The sequence below is a fragment of the Tasmannia lanceolata genome, unplaced genomic scaffold (genome assembly GCF_043159265.1).
Source record: "Tasmannia lanceolata isolate RefF3 unplaced genomic scaffold, GAP_Taslan_0.1 ptg000005l, whole genome shotgun sequence".
Taxonomy (NCBI): domain Eukaryota; kingdom Viridiplantae; phylum Streptophyta; class Magnoliopsida; order Canellales; family Winteraceae; genus Tasmannia; species Tasmannia lanceolata.
Window position 1 is genome coordinate 6,829,807 of NW_027518682.1, and position 23,339 is coordinate 6,853,145.

The following is a 23,339-nucleotide window of genomic DNA, read 5'->3' on the forward strand; positions in this document are numbered from 1 at the left end:
AAAAGATTAGTCATTAATCATTATTACACAAGGGCTGTCTCAGTAAAGAAAAGGGGACAAATATATCACTTCCATATATAATAGATTAGGGCATAAAGTATGAGCCGAACCTATGCGAGAGTAAACCCTAGGAAGAAGAGGATCACGCAGCCATGGGTAAGCTACTGCTATCTCTTCTCGAATGATCTTTGTATAATCTATCCGTTTCATTTCTGTTTTCATATTTTATGCATCTAGATTATTCTGATTTTCTTTTACTTGTTTCGATGGATAGACTCAGGCAAAGTTTTTTTTTTTTGCTATGTTTTAATCTGCATGTCTAGGAATGGTTAGGGTTTCTGTTTTTCAAACAGCGTGTCTACTAATGCTTAGATTTTTAGGGTTTGATTCGAAATTGGCTTCTTTATGCTTCTTATATGGGACTCAAAGGACTGGTCTATCGTTTTTTTTTCCTCTTTTTTGGATCCGATGAGGAAATTTGATTATTACCTATTTTCATTTCCTTATCAGAATCTGTCCTTCAACTTACTTTTTCCGTGATTTATGGATTTATCATCTTAGGTTCAGAGTTTTGATGTCTTTCATGGGAATTTCTGGTTCTTAGATTGCTGATTCGGTGCTGTATATATTAATACACTATTTGATATCAGAGTTTGGGTTTGCTTTCGTTTAATTTCGTTTCCCTCTATATATATCGCCTTGCATTGCTTTGCCTTTCAGTTTTAGGAAAGAAAATTTCCGATGTAGGAGTTTTGCATTTCGATACTTGTAGGTTCTGTGTCTGAAATTTCAGATGGGTTTTGGAGTGGGGTTCTGATTTTGGTTTGTGCCATTCAGGGGCTTACAAATACGTGTCAGAGCTATGGAGGAAGAAACAATCTGATGTGATGAGGTTCTTGCAGAGGGTGAGGTGCTGGGAGTACCGACAGCACCCATCGATTGTGCGTGTTACACGTCCGACACGTCCTGATAAGGCTCGTCGGTTAGGATACAAGGCCAAACAGGTATACTTATGTGCTTAATGAATCCTGTCTTTTTTATTGATTATAGTCTTGTTTTTGTTTTGGTTATTCCTTTTTTGTTTTTTTTTTCTTTATGGGTTATTGTTTGCGGAGAAGAATGCTGACTGGATGCAACTCAAATACTCAGCGACATTTCTAAAGAAAAACAGTTATGCTTTCTTAATAGTTATCAACCCTAAAACAATGTGACTTTGATGACATATCCGTGTGTTTAAGGTGCATTTGCATGCCTTGCGGCTGCAGCTAGCATTCCTCTTGTTTTTCGAGGAATGATACTATGCGATGCACTTCTGTAAACACATCAGGTACGTTGGTTGGTGACACACATGATATTTTCCCATTAGGACTTTTAGGGATTTATTTCCATGTTATTTAGTTTCTAGGATTTTTATTTGTATGTTTTTAGTTTTAGGGCTTTTATGTTTCATGATATTTTATGCCTAAACATAGGCCTGATGGATTGAACTTTAATTAGTTTTTGATGAAGTAATATTGATTTACATATTTTGAGTCTCCATCTCTTCCCAATTTCTTCTCTTCCTCTAATTCCACGTCTATTCTTCTTCCGTCTTCTTCTTCCTTTCTCTTCTTAGCCTACATCCTTATGGAGAAGAAAGCAGAGAGGGAGAGAGGTTTTGGTTCTTGATGAGGAAGAAGAGAGACGGTAGCTGGTTGCTAGCTGCACAATCGGTAAGGCAGAGAGGGGGGGGGATTTATCAGCGTCCATAGAAAATGGATGCTTCAATGCTCAAAAACGAATATATAAATAGAATAGAGCAGGAGAGTTCTATTATCAAAATTGGATGTTCAAATCTTGCTGTTGGCTTTCACGGAACTCAAATTCAATACCCAGAAAACCTCGATTGATGATCCGACCACGGTTGGCAGTTGAAATTGATCTGAAATAGATCCATCATCTTGCTGCTTGATGCTGAGAAGGGTATGGATGCTTCAATGCCCAAAAAAGAATATATAAATAGAATAGAGCAGGAGAGTTCTATTATCAAAATTGAATGTTCAAATCTTGCTGTTGGCTTTCGCGGAACTCAAATTCAATACCCAGAAAACCTCGATTGATGATCCGACCACGGTTGGCAGTTGAAATTGATCTGAAATAGATCCATCATCCTGCTGCTTGATGCTGAGAAGGGTATGGATACGATCTTCTAATGTCTGCGGTAATTTCACAGAAGAAATCATGACAAAAATTCGACTAAAAACAGTCCAAATAGGTTATATGCTCTTGAGTACGGACTACACAAAAGAGTGATTCATCAAGGGGCCTTGATTAGCGTGACCTGTGGGTCAAGGTGGTATTACGGTGGTATCACCCTCTGGCCTCTACCCACGGCCGTTTCAAAAACAATCCAAAAAACCATGGTAGTGCGCGTTCCGATTGAAGAAAATTTTGGTCAGGTGGGTTGCGGCCAGACTTCGAACTGGGATCGCCGGCAAGTAAAAAAGCATCAACGGCGATGGCGGTTGACTAGAAAAAATACGGATCTATATTAATCTTCTTTCATGTAAAACATAAATGCATAAAAAATTTGCTTCTATCAAAAACAAAAAAATGCATGATTTTCACAACTGTACTAGAGTTAATGATGGAAAAGGAAAAAACCTAGTAGCTTTATAGGTATTGGATGAGTTATACATCAAATGGACTGGGTGGACAAAAGGGTTTCGATATGGAATTCATCGAGCGACTTATCCGTCAAATCTTATTACAGTCATCTTGTGGCTACCTTGTTTCTTATAATGTAGCTAGGCTTTGGTTGATCCAAGCTCCCCCAAGGGTCTTTTTAAAAAAAAAACTCCCCTAAGGGTGTGTGTATTTGGTTGGGTGGCTCGTCTTGAGATGATTCAGACTATTGACTTCTTAAGGAAGAGGGAGATATTGATTATTGATCATTGTGCTCTATGTATTGAGGCGGGGTAGTGGGTGGACCACCACTTTATTCATTGTCGCATGGCTAGAGAGGTGTGAAGCATGATTTTGAATAGGTTCGGGATAGCTTGTGTATTTCTAAAGAAGCTCATGGATCTTTTCTTGGCGTGGTCGCTTGCCCCTTAGAGGAAAAAAGGTAAGATTCTTTGGGATGTGATTTTCTTAGCTAATTTGTGGGTACTTTGGAAGGAGAGAAATGCCAGGGTGTTCCAAAATCATGTGCAAAAGATCTTCCTACCTATTCATAAAAGTGGTCGCTTTGACCATTTCATGGGTCAAGGTTTTACATAGCGTCAAATTTGTGTCGGCATTTGATCTATGGAATGGGTGGAGAGAGATTTGCCTAAGTGCGGAGTACAAGCAAAAGGTGGTCCAAGATTGGGTCCTGCTGGCTCACAGATTCTTGAAGCTAAATTTTAAAGACTCCAGTTTGGGGAACCCCCGGTCCTGCCCATATTGGTGGTGTCCTTAGAAACGAGGTTGGGGAGGTTCTTTGGGCATTCGCGAGACCTATTGGCATACCAGATGCTTCTGAGGCAGAGGTCTGTGCTTTGCAGTCTGTATCAGGGCATTAAACTGCTTTATAAAGAAAGATTGCATAAAGCAGTGGTGGAAGAGGATGCTTTAAATGTCATCTGGTGGGTCTCTCGCTCTCATCTCCAGCCTTGGAGATGAGCCACCCCCTTTCTTGTTCTTCCTCTTCCTCCTCTTTCCCTCGCTTATCGTCTTTCTTTTCCCTCACTTCCTTTTCTTCGTCTCACCCTCACGATTGGGTTTATGAGCTGCCCCTTCTATCCATTTCCTCCCCGTTTATTTGCCCTCTCTTGATCTTTTTTCTCAACTCTTCTCTCCTCTTTTCTCGTGGTTGAGATCAGTCTCTCTCTCTCTCTCTCTCTCTCTCTCTCTCTCTCTCTCGGATGACTCCTACATCGAGAGTTCAAGGGAATAGAGAACCCCACTCAGTTCCCCAGGTACGGATCCGATCATCTCTATATCCTGCAACCTTTCCCATAATCTTTCTCTTTGAAATCTTTCCCGCCAACCTTTATCATTCTCAACCCTAGTCACTTTTTTGCCCTACTCGACCCAAAGATTTTTCATTACTTCCTTGCCCCATTAGGATTGTTTGGGCCATAGTTAGGTATTTTCTTTATATATCTGCTTTTCTAAAATATATTTGATGGAGATTTGATTTTAATTAATTAGATAACTGTTTTCTCTTTTGGAATATTGTATGAAACATGCTTGGATGAATTAATTCTTTTTGGTCGTATTAATATCTTTTGATGGTTGAACTCTAAAAGCTTAGAATATCTTTGAAAACTCTTTGCTTAGTTTGGTTATTTTTATTATGTTTATGATGACCTGGGAATGCATGTTCCTGTTTTTATTGAGTTAGAACCCATATTATGCTCCCAAATTCTCAGAAAAAGTACCTCTAAACTCTATGTTTGCACTATGTGTCTGCATGCGTGCACGGACATATGATTAATTGATTATACTTTTTTGTATATATTTCTATCTTCTTGGCCTTTGCTTTTATCATTTGCTTTATAATTTGTTACTTTTTTTTGCATGGATAAATGTTTCTTTTCTGGATTCTTTCTTGAATTGTCTGGTAGTGTTCGTGTCCATGACCTTCAGAAGAAAAGGATGAAAGATGCTTCTATTCTGTGTTGTCACTTTTAGTTTTCTGGTGTTGCTTTCAAATCTGACTTACATTGGTTGTAATTCAGACAAATCCCCACACAATCCTCCTCTTGAATTTGTTTCTGTAGATCATAATATCTTGAAGTTGCGGATTCATTTTTCAAGCATACAAAATTTGTTTGTAGGTTCTTTGTTTGATCTTTCTCCATGCTACACTTGAATTCTTTTGCATGTTTGTTTCTTGCCCAGGGCTATGTGATTTACCGAGTCCGTGTTAGACGTGGTGGTCGAAAGAGGCCCGTTCCTAAGGGCATTGTCTATGGCAAGCCCAAGAACCAAGGTATTACTCAATTGAAGTTCCAGAGGAACAAGCGATCAGTGGCAGAAGAACGAGCTGGCCGAAAACTTGGTGGTTTGAAGGTTCTCAACTCTTATTGGATAAATGAAGTAAGGACATTTTATGAACCCTGTGGGACACTTTGAATCCAACATTGTTGCTACTTTACTAATAATTTACTCCCCACAGGATTCAACCTACAAGTACTTTGAGATAATCCTGGTCGATGCGGCTCACAACGCTATTCGAAATGATCCCAGGATTAACTGGATCTGCAAACCAGTCCACAAACACAGGGAGCTACGTGGGCTTACTTCTGCTGGGAAGAAATACAGAGGTCTCCGTGGGAAAGGCCACTTGCATAGCAAGGTACGCCCGTCCCGGAGGGCAACCTGGAAGAGAAACAACACTCTTTCCCTGCGCCGTTATCGGTAGTGTGGGTTATATTGCTTTGTTTCTACTTCCAATCTTGGAGTTTTGGTGAGACTTTTAAGACAATTTTGTTGACGGCAGATTTGCCTAATTTGGATTAGTGTGGGGAATAGATAATTATGTTCTATTATGGTTTGTGACATTTCATACCACTGTTTTCAGTTTGCCGTTGCTTTTATTGGATTGAACTTGGAAGTTTTCCAAGTTTTTGCGGAACAAAGCTGTTCTATATATACTACGTTGCCTATCAATATGTCAGCTTTCGGAAAGTAATTGCCAATGTGCTCACCCAATTCCCAATCATGCAAAGAAAACTGTTGTCCTCCTAGAGAGAAAACACCCAGCATGAGGAAATGAGTAGAAAATTAAGGCCCTGTTCGTCTTAGATTATGACAACCGATTGATAGTCCAAAACCAATTATTGGACTCAAAATTACATTTAATTTTGAATCCAATTGTAGGTTTTAACCAGACTCACAATCTAAAACAAACAGGGCCTAAACAGAAGTGAGGAAAACGAAAGGGTGTTGTCAGGGAGAAGTGTAAGAAATGTAGGTGGTGCATTTGGTCCGATGGAAACTGTCAAACTGAAAGTAAAATTGAAGTAAGGTTTATAACATGTGTAATAATAGCACATGTAATTTAAGCCCTACATTTGGCCATCCACATCTACTGTGAGAACCCACTACCTTAAAAATAGTAGACTTTCAACGGGTTTTTACATGGTGTAGAATTTTTTCAAGAAGTACTGTACGGGCAACACTGTGGGATCCAAACCGTCCATTTGATGGGTAAATAGGTTGTGCCCAAATCCATAGGATGATCCTAGCCCTCTGATCTATAGAGGAACTGCATATTATGGAACCCTATATAGATTGATGGGTTAGGATCAGCCTATGGTAATAATTTTAGGGCCACCCTATTTACCCTTGTTGGTTTGGATCATCCTATGTCGTCGGCTGAACGGAACTTTTTGAAAAATACTGGACAGTATATTATGGAACCCTATATAGGTTGAAGGGTTACGATCATCCTATTGTAATAATTTTTGGGGCCCACCCTATTTACCCATCAAATGGTTGGTTTGGATCATCCTATGGTGTCGGCTCAACGGTACTTTTTGAAAAATACTGGACGCTAATGGCTTACACCATGTAAAATTTCTGACTATCAACTACAGTCTACAGCTAGTTCTTATATTTCACCTCCGTCGCTGGATAATCAACCTTTCACTTTTTGCCAAGGGCTGAGATTAAATCATTTGTCACGTCTTTCTCTGGATCTTTCATGGCAAAAAACATTGGATTACTGAGCATGGACGGTCAAAAGGATATACAAAGCAAGGCCTATCATATAGACGGTTCAGATCATTCAAGGCGTAAGATTTTGCGCCTCTTTAATACGTCATTCCTTCTCCTTGAAACTTCCGTAAAATCGAGGATTACTAATCTGGCCTCTGGAGAAACTCGGAACCCTAATTTTCTCCAGCTTTCTGAAATTATAATCTTCTTCTACTCTGCGAAGAAGAAAAAGACGATTTTTAGGTAGAAAAATGGCCGGAGAAATCGACCGCATTAATCTGGCTCGCACATTCAAATATCTGATGGGTTCGTTACATATGCTATTCAATTTTACATTATTTTTTTGTTTTGATAAATCTTCTCTTCTATCTCTTTGTTTTTTAATCTTTTCAATCTGTTGGGAACATCATCAGCTACGCAGTTCCTGTCAAGGGGAATCCCATTCGCTTTCAATTCATGGATCATTCGGCGCCTTACGGAAGAGGACTATGCGGTATATTGTTTCTTTCTTCTTCTCTCTTTTATTACAATTTGTCTTAATTTGATTTCAATTGTGCTATTTTTATCACAATTTTCACATCCAATTGTATTATCCAAGTTCGAATCAGCATTTTTTAGAAAATTGAGTTGGAAATTCAAAGAATAATTCAATTTGTGGAAAAATAATTGATGCCAACCTTCAACCCTATTTTCTAGGTTCATCAATATGAATCAATTGAACACACTTCTAACACTTGTGTCACTTTTGGAAGACCTTGCGTTTTATCACCCTGTCTCGATTTTTCTTATATAAATGTAACTATTGTATCCCCTACGTAAAGGATTTCTCCATAACTATTGTTTTTATTAATTCTGCTTTCCCCGCAAGTTGTAAATGGCAAACACCTCTGATTTTTTTTTAACTTTTCTTGTTTGAAACGATACCTTTGCTTCATGTGCTATATAAGTAAAGGATACAATGATGAGCTAATATATTAAAAGTGAAGTACTTCATTAGAAGGCTTGGTCGCGGTCCCCCTATTGGTAAGCTGAGTTCAGTTGGAGAGTAAGCAACTCTTTTCAATGGACTGTTGAGAGAGAGAATTCGATAACTTGAGAATTCCATTTCTGCTAAAACCGAATTCAGTCTGCCATAGGCAGAATACTCTTACTCCCAAAACTAATGAATAGTCTTATAACTTGATATAGTTTTCCATGTAAATTGATCAATCACCCAAAACTAATTTATGTGGAAATCTATTTGATCAAAATGAATGTGGACTACTGGTATAATGTATTCTCGCCCTTATTATGTAGCGCCTGTCCCTCTGAAGTTGATACCTTCCTTGTTGATTGGTTATTGTTCCCTTGTAGGTTTTTATGATGCTCTTTTGCTTATGTCAATTATATATTATATGTTGATTTCTTCATTTTTATCGTCTTATACTCCATTTTGAAGTGTGATGCTGTTGTAATTGGGCTCATATCATATTTTCCAACTTCAATGCAGCTTTATGCAGTAAAATTCCATCTTTTTGTCACAAGTATATTGTTTCTTAGTAGGGAGGGCTTTCGGCGTGCATGCATGCGGTCGGACATTCAATGGTGATACCTTCAAACCCATATTAAGACAATTTGAAATAGTTCTATTCTGACATTGCTTGTTCTATTTTTTCATGCTTTTATAAGGTTGCTGGTTTATGAGTTTTGATTGTGACTGTTTAATCTATTTCTATAATTACAAACACATGCCATCTTTCTCTCACATTGTTGATCAATTATGGAGCTAATGGTTAGTCAAAGCATCAACTCCAGCTCCCAAGGCTTTTTCAATAGCAAGTTGAATCTTGGATTTCTGAAATCAAAATCCAGGTTCATTAATTGATTGTGGGTATATGTTCTATAAGTTTTAATGGTGATAATATTTTTTGATCAGGCAAATACAGAATTCTACTTAAATAAAGATAAGAAGTAAAAGATCAAGACACCATTAAAAAAAAAAGGAAGTAAAAGATCAAGATTGTCTTAATAAAGGGAACTGGACAAATATACTGAATAACCGATTGGTTTGCTGGATGGTATTATGAGTTCTTCTCTGTGATTATAAAACTGCATGGACGCAACATTAATGAGAATATCATGGATCTAATTTGAGATGGAATCTAATCTCTAGGAGTGCAAATTAGTCAGAAGTCAGAACTGACCTTAGTGGGGAAGTCTTAAATGATGGTCCCGCGCTTCAGTCTCAACTACTTTTGTGATTGTGATATTTGAAAGCCCAACTAATGTGAACACTACTGGAGTCTCCCTGTCGTGGAAGACACCCTCAAAACTGGCCATCCCAAGATCCCTTCTGAGTTTTCCCCAGGAAGTGGAAGGAAATTCTGTGCGACTCTTTTGTTAAAATAACAATGCACGATTGTCATAAATGGATACTTCATCAAACTGGTTTCGGTTTATCCTTGATACACTCATCTAATGTCTAGTGGCCAGTAGCCACTTTTCATGCATTATAGAAATTTCTTTTTTTGCGACATGTCTTTGGCGGACTGTTAACCTCAAATGGAAATTATTGTTTCTGCTGAATATGTTTGGCTTTTTTATTAAAGAAATATACATCGTTGAAAGACCTTACCCATTCTTATTACAGTGATGGTACTCAAATGGAAGAAAACACTCCAAGGATATTGAAAATAGCTTGGATGACTTTTCCCATTGGAATATTTATTACATCTGCGGCTTGCATATTTGTCTTCTGGTTGCAAGGTCTTAAATTTTCTGATCCGTATGCACAAGCTATCTTGATTCATGGTAATTCCTTCTTTGTTCCTCATGTTCAAATATTGCATTTTTTTATTCGACAATGTTATCTAAGCATTTGAGTATATTTGTGTGTGGGACAATGTACACTGTGAACTTTGTTTTTGGGGAGAATTTACCTCGGTTCATGGATGTAACATTTGTGTTGCCAAGCTTAGTAGTGGGAAAGAATTACAGAGAAATCCATTCTTACCTATTGTTTACTGATCTTATCATGAAATTATAAGTAGGGCGATGATATTTTCACCTCCCCTAGAGTATGCATTCGCCCCCATTTTAACGTGCTTGAGAATCGTAATAAATAATCGATTATAAGTCGAAAGCGAACTCAAACGGAATGTGGTTCGATCTTTTGTTTGTTTCTCCTTTTTAATTGAATTTCCTGGTTACCATTGAGGAAGTTGTCTCCGTAACTGACCAAGGCTGAGGGTTTCCCCAGCGTGATTACTATCTTTTGGTTGCTTTTTTTAACTATCTGTTTTGTAAAAATATTGGTGACAACAGTAAATTAGTTGTTGTACCAAGTCTTCCCAAAAATTTTAGGTTGCATGGCCTGCTTAAACCTTTGAATTTATATTATCTTTCTCCTCTTACCAAACCTTGGATCAGTTAAACTAATACGTTTTGATAATCCTGTGGCAGGATTTGCTTGTCTGTTGGAGCTATTGGCTGAACCTTTGTATATTCTTTCACAGAACTTGTTTCTCCTTGAATTACGATTGATAGTTGAAACCGTGGGAACACTCTTTCGTTGCTTGACAACTTATATCCTCATCGTGTCACAAACTAACATGGTAAATGCTTGAACACACTCCATTTTATATCTTTGTTCATCACACTATCATGGATTTATACATGAGGATCATTAAATGCTAGGCTCAAGCGGGTAAATAGCCGCTTGAGACTACGCGACCCATGATTCGCTCCCATGTGTGACGTGGCCTGTTTTTTATGGTTTTCTATAGTTCACCCAGCTTTTATGTTTCTGACTGACAGCTGTTATTGATTCAATAAAAAGGAAAGAAACGATATAATAAAGTCGCTCCAATTTTTCCTTTTTCAGCTTTCAGCAGTAAAGATCGGTACTCTCTTTCTCTGTCCCGCAACCCCACCAATCCCCATCCTCTCCGCAATCTCTCAACCCTTGAAGAAATGTAGAGCTTCAGATTATAGGAGGGGTTCAATGCTTTCTGATGATCAGAAAAACAGATGATGTTGAAGTTGTTCACGATCACTTCCCACTTCAAACTAACCATTATACATCAGCGTAGGAGAAGAAAACAAAGAGAGGGGGATCTAGCAAATTTTGAATTTTTCCATTTTTCATTGAAGTAATTCATAAATTCAAGCGCAGAGAAACATATTTCCATTATCTTTCAAAAGCCTCATATAAAAAATCATTTCTGTAACAATCTCAAAACCGAGAATTTCTTCCCACACATACACTGTTGCAAGAACAGTTCAAAAACTTAGTATTTGAAGCTTCCATTCTTGCTCAAAACAATTCATCATAAATCGATTTTGTGAGGTTTTCTTGATAAACCAAAGTCGTTATTAAAGCAACACAAAAAGGAGGGAGAAAGAAGATGAATATTAAACTAAACCACACAGAAATTCCAGTCCTTATGACCATCTAATAAAAGTTCAGTTCTGTTTCAGTAGATTGAGGACATCTATTTCAGTTTATGCTTGATTCAAGTGTTGTAAGGCCCAATGCAATAAGTTTCCAATCAGTGCTTGAAATAGCACAAAAAATAGGGCATGAAATCAGACCAAAATTTTGAGAAAACAGAACCATCAAACATGCTCTATTATCTCCTCTTAAAATTAAATTAAAACTCTACATAAATAATTTTCTATTGATCATGGATCAAACCTGAATTTAACCCACACTAAAACGAGATTTCATCTTGTATTTTTCATGCTGAATGTATGTAGTAAAATTCTAACAGGATTTATGCAATAATAGGACGATCGTCCCACACAAAAACAAGGTTTCATCTTGTATTTTTCATGTTGAATGTGGATGTATTTTATCATCTCGTTTCTTTCCTTTTTGTTGAATCAATAAATGCTTTCTCAACGGCTGTCAAGCTGTCAGTCAAAAACATAAAAGCTGGGCCAGCTATAGAAACCGTAAAAAAACAAACCACGTCACACACGGGAACGAATCATGGGTCGTGTAGTCTCAAGCGGCTATTTATGCGCTTGAGCCTAGCATTCCTCTTTATACATTTTGGAATCAGCAAAAGGATCTCCTATATGCTTCTCTTTGTCCAAGAACAAGGTCTGTGGGTTTCATTGTTTTCTCCACATTTCTTTGTAGTTTTTCTTTTTTTTTTTTCTTTTAACTTATTGTTGTATTCTCATTGGTTTAGTAAGAGAATGTTTTTTGGTACTGGCAACTCATCTTTTTGTAATAAATAGATCCGTTTATAATTTCCCATAACCTGAAAGCGAGTAATTTTTCTGTGAAATGATGATGACTGATGTACTTGATCCTATTCTTTAGTTGTAGGTCATTCTAATGGACAGTTTTTTTATTTATTTATAACGACATTATCTTACATGATCTTCAAAATATCCCTTGAATGGAGAGAAATCGAGGGTCTCAGGAAACACAATATGCCGTTATGGGATTATTTTTGTATATTCTTAATTGATAAACTACTTATATTGATGAGAAGTCTGTGACATTACCCAGGTATCTTTGAGGTCAAGATATCGATTAATTGCTTGTCCCAAACATTTAGGGGCCGTTTGGATACGCGGATTTTAGAATTTGGGATTTCTTCAAAATTGTAGCGGAGACAAGAAGAAGCGGGCCAGCCGTCGTTTTTGACTTCTTGCCCTTCTTTCTGACAGCAAGAGAGTAGCAGATCCTCCCCTATTTCCAGGTTTTAGAAATCTCAGGATGCATGAGAGATTTTTAAAACCTGAATTTCTCACTTAAAATCCAACAAACGCTGTCAGGACAGCATACAACTGCTTGATCATGAACCCTCTTTTACACTTTTTTCAAACTAAAAACCTGGATTCTAAAATCCGCGTATCCAAACGGCCCCTTAGGCTCTGTTTCTTTGACGTAAAATGGGCATAAAAAAATAAAATTATGCCCATTTTTGTAGTGTAAAAATGGGTGTAAAATTTGTTTTATGTCCATTTTATGTCGAAAGAAACGGATTCTTATGAGAACACCATAAAAAGCTTGCCCTTATTGGCCACTTTTGTTTAACTAAGCATAGGCTTAGAATATGAAGCACATAAAAATCAACGGTAATCATGAAGTGCAAGTCCTTCAAAATACTCAACCATCACCATCTTCCTCAACACATCTTTTATTGGTTGGTTTCCATTACTAAAGTTCTCCACCTAGTTTGTACATATTTATAACTTCACCTCCCACAAATGGGCTTGCTCTCCCTTGGAGTGCTCATTAATTATTAATTAATGCATGAGAAACTTTCAAATTAGCATCTTGTTCCTACCTCTCCTTCTTTTGCTATTCATGGGTGCTGTAAAAATATTTACATAGATGCTTGTTGTGTTCAAATGCAGTGTGAGAATGAATCTCAACTTTGCATTTTTCCAGGGGTACAAATTAGGAGTGATATGCATATTTTTGGGAAGGCTTGTAATGAACTACATTGTTTATATTGCCCGTCAAGTTCTTTTTTAACATAAATGCTTCACGAGTCAGGAGTTATATACATATGAACGATGCAATTTATACTAGCCTCTAGTAATAAAGCCTTGTTCCGCTTTGCCCAAATAATCTACCGTACTGCTAACCACGGTTGCTTCTGTGATGTTTTCACTGTCATTAACTTAGAGATATGTACAGAAATATGAACAATAAGACTGAACAGATTTCTAAATATATTTTCACTGTTAATTGAATGTAATGTTCCAGGTTGACGGCAATGATGTTTGAAATTTATTGCTCAAATATCGGCATGCCTCTTCTTGGAACTGGTGGGACTTCCAACTTGTCGTTTAAGAAATTCTGCTCCAAGTTACTGCTTACAGGTACTCCTTCCAGGCTTCCTTGTTCTCTTTTGTTGGAGAGTAGTGGGAGATAATGATCAGTGATTTAATATGTAGGAACCAGATCAAGTGGCTCCTTCCAAAGTATGATTGGAGTTGAAAGGCATTGGCTAGACATTCCAAAGTTTGCACGGTCATAAAACTTAGTTTTTGTCCTTGCAGTATATGAGAGGTGGGATATGGATTAGAACTCAAGGCCTGCTAAAGCAATATGATTTTTCACGTGATTTGAAGTGAAACTCATCAGTTGCCTTTCAATTTTCCAGTCACAAGCTTTCCAGCGGCTACCCTTAATGGTTTTCAGCGTTTCCTTCTGATAATTAGTGGTTGCTAATTATTGCTGCCATCAAAATTCGCTCTGTTACCTTTTGGGATGTCTATGCCCCATTGAAACTGTCTACCTGAGACTACCCCTTGGCACCAACTCCTGAAACGAATGAATTAGAGGATCAGGTCTTCGAATTCAGAGCCAACGATCTGGTCAAAAATTGTCGTTGATGGCTTGTTAGTCTGTTATAACAATGTTGATTGGAGAACCTTGTTGTTCCATGCCATCATCACTTCTCTTTTTTGTGGTCACAAATTCACCATGGGGCAGTAGGTGTCCGAGCGCCAACATTTATGTGCTATGATTTTTACTTCCATAAACATGCAAAAGGTTTCCGAGTCATGTACTTCCACCTGTAGTTCCTGTCTTTGATAGAGCACATCAGCTTCTAAAGATTGCCTGGCCTTGATGGCTCTCTGAGGATTCCATTCCCCTTTTGGATTCTATTCTCCTTCTGGTATATACATTTCCATTTTTTCTCTTCCCTTGTAGCATACATGGATTAAGCGTACTATTTCCAATGGAGTTATCTCTTGTTTTGTTGTCATCTGGTTCGGTTGGGTTACTTAGGTAACTTGTACATTATGTAGTTTTTTTGGTTTACCTGTGCTTGATATAGCTTTCTTGTTTACTTGTCCTCAAACCATTCTGCATCCAGATGCTGTTTTTGACTTTTTTCTTGCCCCTTCTTTTAGCGATCGTGGATGGAAGCATGGGGCCCCATACTACCATTTCCTTCTTGATCATTTTAGGATGACGTGAATGATTCACAGAATTTCTCTAGTTACTTATTTCTTTAAATACAAATTGTGTGAAGTCCTTAAATCTCATGCACCTCAAAATTTCACTGAGTTGTGGAGATTTTTTCTGAAATCCATTTTATTTCTACAAGTTTGGCCCATGATAATTCTGATCCTATTAAATAGCATGATTTATGAGTAAGATTGTTGTTTTTACCTGGTTTGCGCAGTAATCTGTGATGTTTTGCTGTGAAGGCTTCACACATGCATTTGTTGTAAACTTTTTTCAACCACTTTTTAAAAATTGCCAGAGTCCATCATCGAGTCGACTCCTTTTTAACTTAACCGAGTTCTCATCCGAGTATGAGTTTTGCCGTACCAAGTCGATCAAAAACTCTCTTTACTCATTCGAGTTAATGAAACACTGACCACATCAATCTTTGGAAATCCCTGGTTGATTCCTTTTTGCCTTGTCCGAGTTCTCATCCGAGTCCAAGCTCTTAAACATGGGTTTAAACTGTTTAAAAAACCAAATCAACTTCTTGACTGGATCGAGGGGCAAAGGATCTCCTCCTAGTATACCCTCCCTTAAGCCAATGTAGAGGCAGATGAAGCTCACTCGTAGTGGGGTTTCTCGGGTTTGTGCTCCATATGAACGATACTTTTCCTCTATTGCGGTGTCCTATATCGTGAGTTGTTTTTGCCTTCTTGTATTGTTGCTCTCCATCTATGACCACCTTGGCGGGGCTGTTTCTTCTTTTCTTCTTAATAGAATATTACTACGTTAAAAATAATCAACTCGAATTTGGTCTTTTGAGTTCCCTGGTTCAACTCAGTTAGGTCCATGAAAACTTGGCAGCTTGACCAAGTAAATTAAAATCACTATGAAAAATAAAAATAATCATGGTAGTAAAAAAATTAAAAGAAGTTGGTAAGAAGGAAAGGAAGAAGACTGACCAGGATCAAAAAGATTTGTAGGGGCAGGTTGGGGAGATCCGGAAAAGAGAAGAAAATGGTAGTGTACCAGGGCAAAAGGGACTATTGAATAATACGGGAGCAAAGCATTGTGAATGAGTGCTAGAACAACGCCACAATTGAAGTGATTATAAAAAAAAAGGAAGAAGACTGACCAGGATAAAAAAGATTGGTAGGGGCAGGATGGGGAGATCCGGAAAAGAGAAGAAAATGGTAGTGTACCAGGGCAAAAGGGACTGTTGAATAATACGGGAGCAAAGCATTGTGAATGAGTGCTAGAACAACGCCACAATTGAAGTGATTATGAAAAAAATCAAGTGTGTTAATAAACTTGGCCAAGTTTTAGAAATATGTGAGATGACCACTCACACAGCAATTTTATGAAAATTTGGTGAATTTTGCTGCCTCAACGATCAACATGGATGAGTTTTAAAAAAAAATCAAATAGTTGCCAAATTTTTGTTGTTTGGTGCTTGGCTCCCAGCCAAACTGATTTGCTCAGCGAAGTTCTGAGTCCAAGTACTGATGCCATAATCAATGGATCAAATTTAATGTCTTATGTTTTTGTAGTTTCCCATGTTGAATGACATGGAAGCTAAGTGGTCACTAAAATTTCCAGCCTACCAAAGCCATATGAGGTTTCTGGATATTTATTGAATATCTGTGAGACATGTCGGCTCACACTATGAAATATGAATTCATTTTTTTGTTTGAAAGAACATACTATGAATTCATTGTTCTGTATTCATAAAATAGATTTGACTTTGTATGTTTTGGCGTAGGGATGTTATAGATGTGTTCCCAGTGTTGAATATTTTATGTGCCAAAACTGAAGATATTTTCCATAATGATGATCCTTTGTATGATTAGTACCATGTGTCTCCTAGTTTTCTATTCTACAGTATGCTCTCTACTCGTAAACATCAGATTCACTGAAGCTATATATCTGAATTTGGGTGGTTTGTTTCACAGCTCATTGTCACTCTGTACTTTATATGGGCATGGGATAACAAATTCTTTTGTTGCATTTTGATGATTTTTGTAAACTTCCAATACATATGGTGGCTGATTAGCAACATTAAAATCTTTCTTTCAGGAGAAAGGGACCGCATTTGCTTTATCACAGGCTGCATACGGTGCTTGCTTGTTCTTGGGCTATTGGGGTTATTTCATTCTCTTTCGCAAGTCCAGAAGTTCTGATCTTTTTCCATTCAGGTATAGTGTTACGTTTTATATATTCTAGTTGCGCTTATTATCTACCTTGGTACATTTTTGGAGTTCCCTACTGATGGTGTGCCATTAGTATTTCCTCTTTACTATTTTCACAAATCTGTTCAGTTCTGTGTTTGATACATTTTCTGGGTTGCCATTAAAAAAAAAAAAAAAAACCATTTTCTGGGTCATGCCCAAAGTTACATTTGCTTGGGGTGTCCTGTAATCTTCTCTTTATTCAGCTAATTGTGTCATTTACTCTTAACTTTAATAGGTATACTAAGTTTTTCATTCTTTTTTTAGAGGTACCTTTTTAACTGATCCACATATCTATCTTGAATGCAGTCTAAGGAATATGGACTTTGACAAGAAGCTCTCGCAAATGTGTATTTTGTTTAGTCTACAATCTATCCGGAAATTGGTTCTTCAAGAAGGAGAAAAGCTGATTCTTGTGTGGTTGGATACACCATATAACCAAGCCGTTTATGGCCTTGTAGACAAACTAGGCAAGTGGTCTGTCCAAATATCTTAAGGCTTAAATTTGACAAATTCCTGGTCGATTCTTGGCTAGATGTGTTATGATGCTGTTGTGGCTGTCACCATTTGCAAAGTTTGATTGACCTGGAATGAATGATATGAACATTGATCCAATATTTCCTAGTTATTATTATCTATTAAAAAAATTCCTAGTTATTATTCTTTTCATATGTTTAACATTCAATTGTACTTTCAGGCAGTTTAGTTGTCAGGTTGGTATTCCATCCTTTTGAAGAAAGTTCCTATTCTACATTTGCAAGGTTTGCATCAGGTTAATTTCTACTCTTTCAGTTTCTCTTTATCATACTCATTGGTCTTGTTCTCAGGAATTAAACAATGTTTGGCTTGTATTTGTTGGTATAACCTACACTATGTTAACTGTGATACGTGCACATATTGAATCCAACTTAAATTTTGTTAAATTTATATGAAGTTGGAGTATTAAGTAAAATATTACAGGTGTGTTTTAATGGGAATAAAGTTCAGTTTCAGTATAAATTTTGTATGTCGCACCCACCATGAACACATCTTCTCCTCTATCTGTGCATGCGTGCATTCGTCACTCCCCTTATTCTATATACGCCACCTCACCGACTTCCTTTATCGTGTTTTTCTTCTTTTCGTTTCTTCTTGATTTTCATTGCTGAAAAGTGATTGTTTAAAAGTAGTTTGTCAGGGGCATCTGGTAGCCAAAATCCCCATGTGTGTTCTCTAGGTGGTGAAACTCCTCCATTACTGAGTTTTTTCCCGGCTACAAGAAAAGGAGGATTTGCAGTAATCAAAGAACTCTCATAATAGGATGCTTTAGCTTCATATTAAACCCTTCATTGAAGGGATTTTGTCTGCCCATAGAGGTGGCAGTGATAGAGGTGGTTGTGGTTGTGGTGGCATTACTACCGCATGCATAAGCAGTGCTGATGATGGCAATGGCAATGCCAGAAGGTATAGGAGTGCAGACAGGAAGCAACTAATGCAGAAGAAATATCAACATTCAAAAGGCAGCTGAAGTAAGGTTGCTAGAATTAATCCAAATCAAATGGGAGAACAAAAGATAGAGATTGGAATCACTATTATAAAAGAACAACTGCATTATCTTCAAGTTCTATAAAATTTCAGAAGTCAGAACACATAAAAGCTGCACTTAGTTCCACAAAAAAGATGATAATTACCTTCCTAAAACTATAACTTGAGCTCTGAGCAATTTTAACCCTTTTCTAACAATCATAGTAAACCTCCCTATAGTTAGAAACCAACTTTAAAAATCCCCAAACCTACTAAAACTGCAAAGCCTTTTGACACAATATCCTACTAGTACAAACATATGCAAAATGGCCTCACGAGACCAACTTAAAATTACTCTGAAAATCCCCCAAAAGTATGTCAGTAAATTGGAAATAAAGGGACACGAAATCCAAGTTTCAGCGCAAACAAATAGCGGAGGGTCCAGTGATGATGTCATGCCAGCGTTCTTTTATTTTTATTTTTTGCATGGTGAATAAATTTAGTAAAAAGAAGGGCAAGTGCCTAGCAACCTAGGCGGTTAAATACACCGAACAAAACGAAAAAGAGACTCAACTCAACTAAGCCTTTGTCTCAAACTAGTTGGGGTCAGCTAATGAATCCTTTAGAAAATTTTCATGAAGAAGGTGAAAGAATCTACCCGGCTCAAACTGAAAAGAGAGATAACAGAAAAACTGAAAAGGAAAATATAATAGAAAAGGCACAAAACGAGGATCCTCCAGGTGGGAGATAATCAAACAACAAGATCGCCTCCCCCAAATGAGCAAGATAATCAGCATATAAGTCGGCCTTCTTTTTTTCTTCATCTCCTCTTTCTCTTTCCCTTGCATATGGTGATGTGCTGCTCAACAAACAGGGTAGTGGCATTGGTGGAGGGCTGCAAAGGTGTCTTCATGGGTGTTAGTAATTGTTCACTGGTGGAGCATGCCTATAATTTCTTAAGATTTATTAATATATGTTACCTAGGTACACCATGGTTTTTTTGAATGATACGTTGGCACATCATGGTATTGGCTATTTAAGCTTCAAATTGTAAGTGTTGGACACAAGTTCAACATCCATTAACATCCATTTAAAGTGTTCATGTCACATAATTTTCAGTGTTCATTCTTTTCTAGTTTTGGTGCAAATCCAGACACCTCATTCTTGTGACAATATTTATAGGAATTTGCCATATGCATGGTACATAAAATGCCTCATTTTTTTTGAATGGTACATACAATGCCTCATAAATTACATGAATACAATGCCTCATAAATTACATGAGACCTGTTTTTTGCTTACTCAATGGTTTTTATCTTCTTTGTTGACAGGTCAATACTCCCATAATAAAATGAGGTTAGGGAGTTCCCTCATGGAGGCCCTAAAGCTTGTTGTCTTGATTGGTATGCTTTTCCTTGATATTACCACATTTTTCCTTAGCATGTGAAGATGATGCTGAACAGTAGTCGTGATTAAAATTCTAGGGATACTGAAACGTTAGGGCTCAAACCAACATATGTTGCTCCACCTCATCTGGTTTTCTCACTCAAGAATTAAATACTAGAACAATAGTAACGAAAAAGGGTTTCTGGTTGACCAACCGGATAACTTATCTGGTTCGTCGACCAGAAACAGAGTGGGGCCCACATTGTTTGGGTGGTGCAAACCATTCATTTGATGGGCCCTGACATAGATTGGGTGTGCCCAAAAAATCATCGCAGCCTCAATTTAGTTATGGAGTCCTATTTTTTTCAAAGCCTATAAATTTCATCTAAATAGAGAAACTCTCTTTGTCAAATATGATTTCTTTTGATTTGAAATTGCCTGATTCGACTTCTAAGTGCTTCACTGCATGGAAATCAAAGATGTGATCAAATATGTGCAAGCCAAATCTATTTCAAAGTAGAGCATGGACCAGAGTATTGGATGGATGAAAGTTCTTGTGCAACTTGATAAGCAATTATATCTTATGATTTGTGGACACGGACACGAGTGTCGCGTGTCGTCGACACGGACATGGCAAACCCCCAAACTTTAGAAACGGGGACACGGCTAAAATAGAAAGAATACGTAATCATGATTTGTGGTTATGGATTCGTGTGTCCAGTTTTGACATGGATACGAGTTGTCTAAATGAGGTAAACACAATATTCAATAAAAAAACAGAATGTCACACTTGACACAGTACAAAAACATGTCCACACACCCACATCACTTCCAGCCACACAAGTAAAAGTGTCCAAAGGAGTGTGGATACGTGTGGACACGGGTGTCGTGTCGGACACGGCAGGACACGTGAGTAGGCAATAAATTCAAAGTGTCGGCCAAATCATAGAATTATATGCATCCTGTATGCATGTATGCATGCAATACATGCATGGGTACATATGCCTATATTTCTACATGCACGTTGAGCTGCTGCTAACTCTTTTCATAATGTACACTAGGATATCTTATTTTAAACTATTTTTGAAGCCACTAGAATTAGTATTTGACCGATAATCATATAAAGGGTTTAATTTTAAATTTATTTGTTGTAGGTCTTGTGGTCACGGCATTTGGTCCAAGCTACTCTTATGCTCTCATTAGGCTATTGTACGGGAGAAAATGGAGTGATGGAGAAGCTCCTGTTGCTCTTCGTTGTTATTGTTTTTATGTCACTGTTTTGGCTATGAATGGTTAGTAACCCCTCCCTTCATTTTGTTGATCAATGGTGCCACGAGAAAATTGAATTCCTTATGATGTTACAGGAACATCGGAAGCATTTCTGCATGCTGTGGCAAATGAGAGCCAACTTAAAAAGTCAAATGATTCATTGCTCTTATTCTCTGGGATATACATAGTAATGAATATTCTGCTGGTTCGATCTGCTGGAGCAGTTGGATTAATTGGTGCTAATTTTTTAAGTATCCTTTTTATTATAAATTTATGTGTTTCAATTTCCCCTTGCTATATAATTTATCAAAAAAGGAAAAAACGAAAGAAAAAAAATTCCGTGAGATATGCCTGTCTTATTTATGAAATTTATCTAGTATCTGGATATTTTTGGCATAATTTCATTCGATGATAGTATCTTTCATCTTATCACAATAAAGTTACTGATGTCCAATAGTATTCCGTTTCTGCAGGTAGTGATATTATCAGGTTAGTTCTAGTAGTATTTTAGGTTCGCCAAGCAAAACACAGTTAAAAGGTTTGGCAATGATATGTAGGTGGCACTAATTGTTGCCAAGATACAGTAGACCTGGATTTTCTCAGGGTACCCAGACTCTCCGTTTGTAACTCTATCTTGAAACTTGACATTTGTCCCCAAGTTTACGTTTGTTGGACTTGTGAGAAACCGCAAATCTTATATCTTTCAAAAAAAAGGAAACTGCAAATCTGTATGTGGTTCATTGTTTTGAAATCTCTATAAAAAAGACATGGTTTTATTTCCCCTTCAAATCTGTTTCTAGTTCTTTGATAAAAATGGTGTATTAGAAACATTTGATGCCCTTGTCGTTGCTTCCTGTAATAACCTTGATGTCTACGAGTATTGCCTTCTCCGCTGTATATCGCATAGAAAATTCATTTTGGGTCCTAGGAATCCAAGCTGTAATCCTATTCGTTGATATCAAATATATTTGTCAAGAAATAAATGCAAGCTCTTTTGTATCTTGACATTCTTAAGACATGATGCTGAGGATAATTTACTCAGCAATATTCATCAAACATTATTTCCAGGTAAGTAACTTCTTTAGGCTTAGATATTCATTTTTATGTGAACAAACTTTGGTCAGATTGACATATGTTTTGCCTGTTTGGTCTTTCCACAGGACTCTCCTCCCTCTTTTTCTTTCCGCCGTTGCTTGCCATCTGGGTGGGAAGTGTTGCTTCTATCAGGTGCTGTGACTCTCATTTCTGAAAGATTATTTCTTGATCGGGAAAACTTCTGGCGGACCATGATCACTCACGTCGGCATTGGCTTGATCTGCGTTAGCATATCCTCCATTGTGATGTATATCTCTTTTGCACTTGAAGTTCATTTCTTTCTCTTTTATTTAGTAGGGATATTATTCCATCCATATACATGTTAGATCATTATCTCGAGGTACTTATTTGTGTTTTCTGTTTTTTACAAATAGATACCGTCGTGAAAGGCCTTTCATCAACAGAATCTTCCGTCTGCGCAACCACGCAGAGTAAGAGAAATGACCCATTTCTATTATTGATGGTGAGTTTGTGATCATTTTTCTATGGGATTTTTAACTTCAAATCCCTAATATGTAAAATCAACCACGCAGGTTTTAGCTTACAAAATCAAACTTCTAAATTGTAAAATCCAGATTTTTTTAGAATTTTTGAAATTTGATCTCATCCCTTCATCACGTCTTTCACAGCTTGAACCCCTGTAATACCACAATTTTAAAGATTTTGAGAATCTTTAAATCCAGGTTTTAGCTTATAAAAAGCCTACTTTTAGCTTGTAATACGGACAAAATCTGATGGGATGGATCAGTGTTCTGTCAGTGATAGCAAATCTAGCTCGTTCCTTGTGTCAAACTTTTGTAAAACACCTCAAATAATTCTCAGAGGCATAGACTGATTTTGACTGTCAAATTGGGATGATAGGCCGAACTTGTGAATGTTGGGTACCCTGCAATTTGAATTGTTATTGCCAAGAAGAACTTGTGAATGTTAGGTCCCGTTAATTGACAATGGAAAATAACTAACCGAGCAACAATAGTAGCTGAAGGAATGACATGATGAGCACTTTGACAAACAATCCAGCAGCACAGCGGTTACATCTCAACCGTTCGATGTGCGTAACCTATTAATAAATTCCATGGAAATTTAGGTCATATCTTGTTAGGGATTGTTAAATGGTGACATTTTTGCCTTTGTTGTGCTAATGTGTGTCGCATTACTCGATAAGCCTCTGAACGAACGACTTCATCTCATGCCAAAAGAAATTAGTTTTAAGTTTTAACTCTTTGTAGGGTCGTATGGTACCTCAACTGACCTGCATT

General features: G+C 37.3%; 2 protein-coding genes across 2 annotated transcripts; both read left to right on the forward strand.

Annotated features, from left to right (window-relative positions):
* LOC143877290 (Ribosomal protein L23/L15e family protein) lies at positions 1–5,538 on the forward strand. The gene is made up of 4 exons (XM_077379274.1): positions 1–156; positions 838–1,004; positions 4,870–5,067; positions 5,147–5,538. Exons 1-4 carry the CDS (start codon positions 153–155, stop codon positions 5,390–5,392), a joined length of 615 nt encoding a protein of 204 aa, XP_077235389.1. The 5' UTR covers positions 1–152; the 3' UTR covers positions 5,393–5,538.
* A 1,252-nt stretch (positions 5,539–6,790) lies between these two features.
* LOC143877291 (lipid transporter) lies at positions 6,791–22,929 on the forward strand. Its single transcript, XM_077379275.1, has 14 exons — positions 6,791–6,996; positions 7,104–7,183; positions 8,180–8,274; positions 9,320–9,480; positions 10,132–10,283; positions 16,676–16,794; positions 17,137–17,301; positions 17,529–17,599; positions 19,662–19,733; positions 20,871–21,008; positions 21,081–21,236; positions 22,001–22,053; positions 22,146–22,327; positions 22,455–22,929. Exons 1-14 carry the CDS (start codon positions 6,942–6,944, stop codon positions 22,513–22,515), a joined length of 1,560 nt encoding a protein of 519 aa, XP_077235390.1. The 5' UTR covers positions 6,791–6,941; the 3' UTR covers positions 22,516–22,929.
* The last annotated feature ends 410 nt before the right edge of the window (positions 22,930–23,339 follow it).

Coding starts and splice junctions, on each gene's coding strand:
- LOC143877290 (XM_077379274.1), top strand. Junction 1,005..4,869: donor TAGGATACAAGGCCAAACAG/GTATACTTATGT, acceptor TTTCTTGCCCAG/GGCTATGTGATTTACCGAGT. Junction 5,068..5,146: donor ACTCTTATTGGATAAATGAA/GTAAGGACATTT, acceptor TACTCCCCACAG/GATTCAACCTACAAGTACTT.
- LOC143877291 (XM_077379275.1), top strand. CDS start 6,942: ATGGCCGGAGAAATCGACCGCATTAATCTGGCTCGCACATTCAAATAT. Junction 6,997..7,103: donor CACATTCAAATATCTGATGG/GTTCGTTACATA, acceptor GAACATCATCAG/CTACGCAGTTCCTGTCAAGG. Junction 21,237..22,000: donor AATTGGTGCTAATTTTTTAA/GTATCCTTTTTA, acceptor GACATTCTTAAG/ACATGATGCTGAGGATAATT.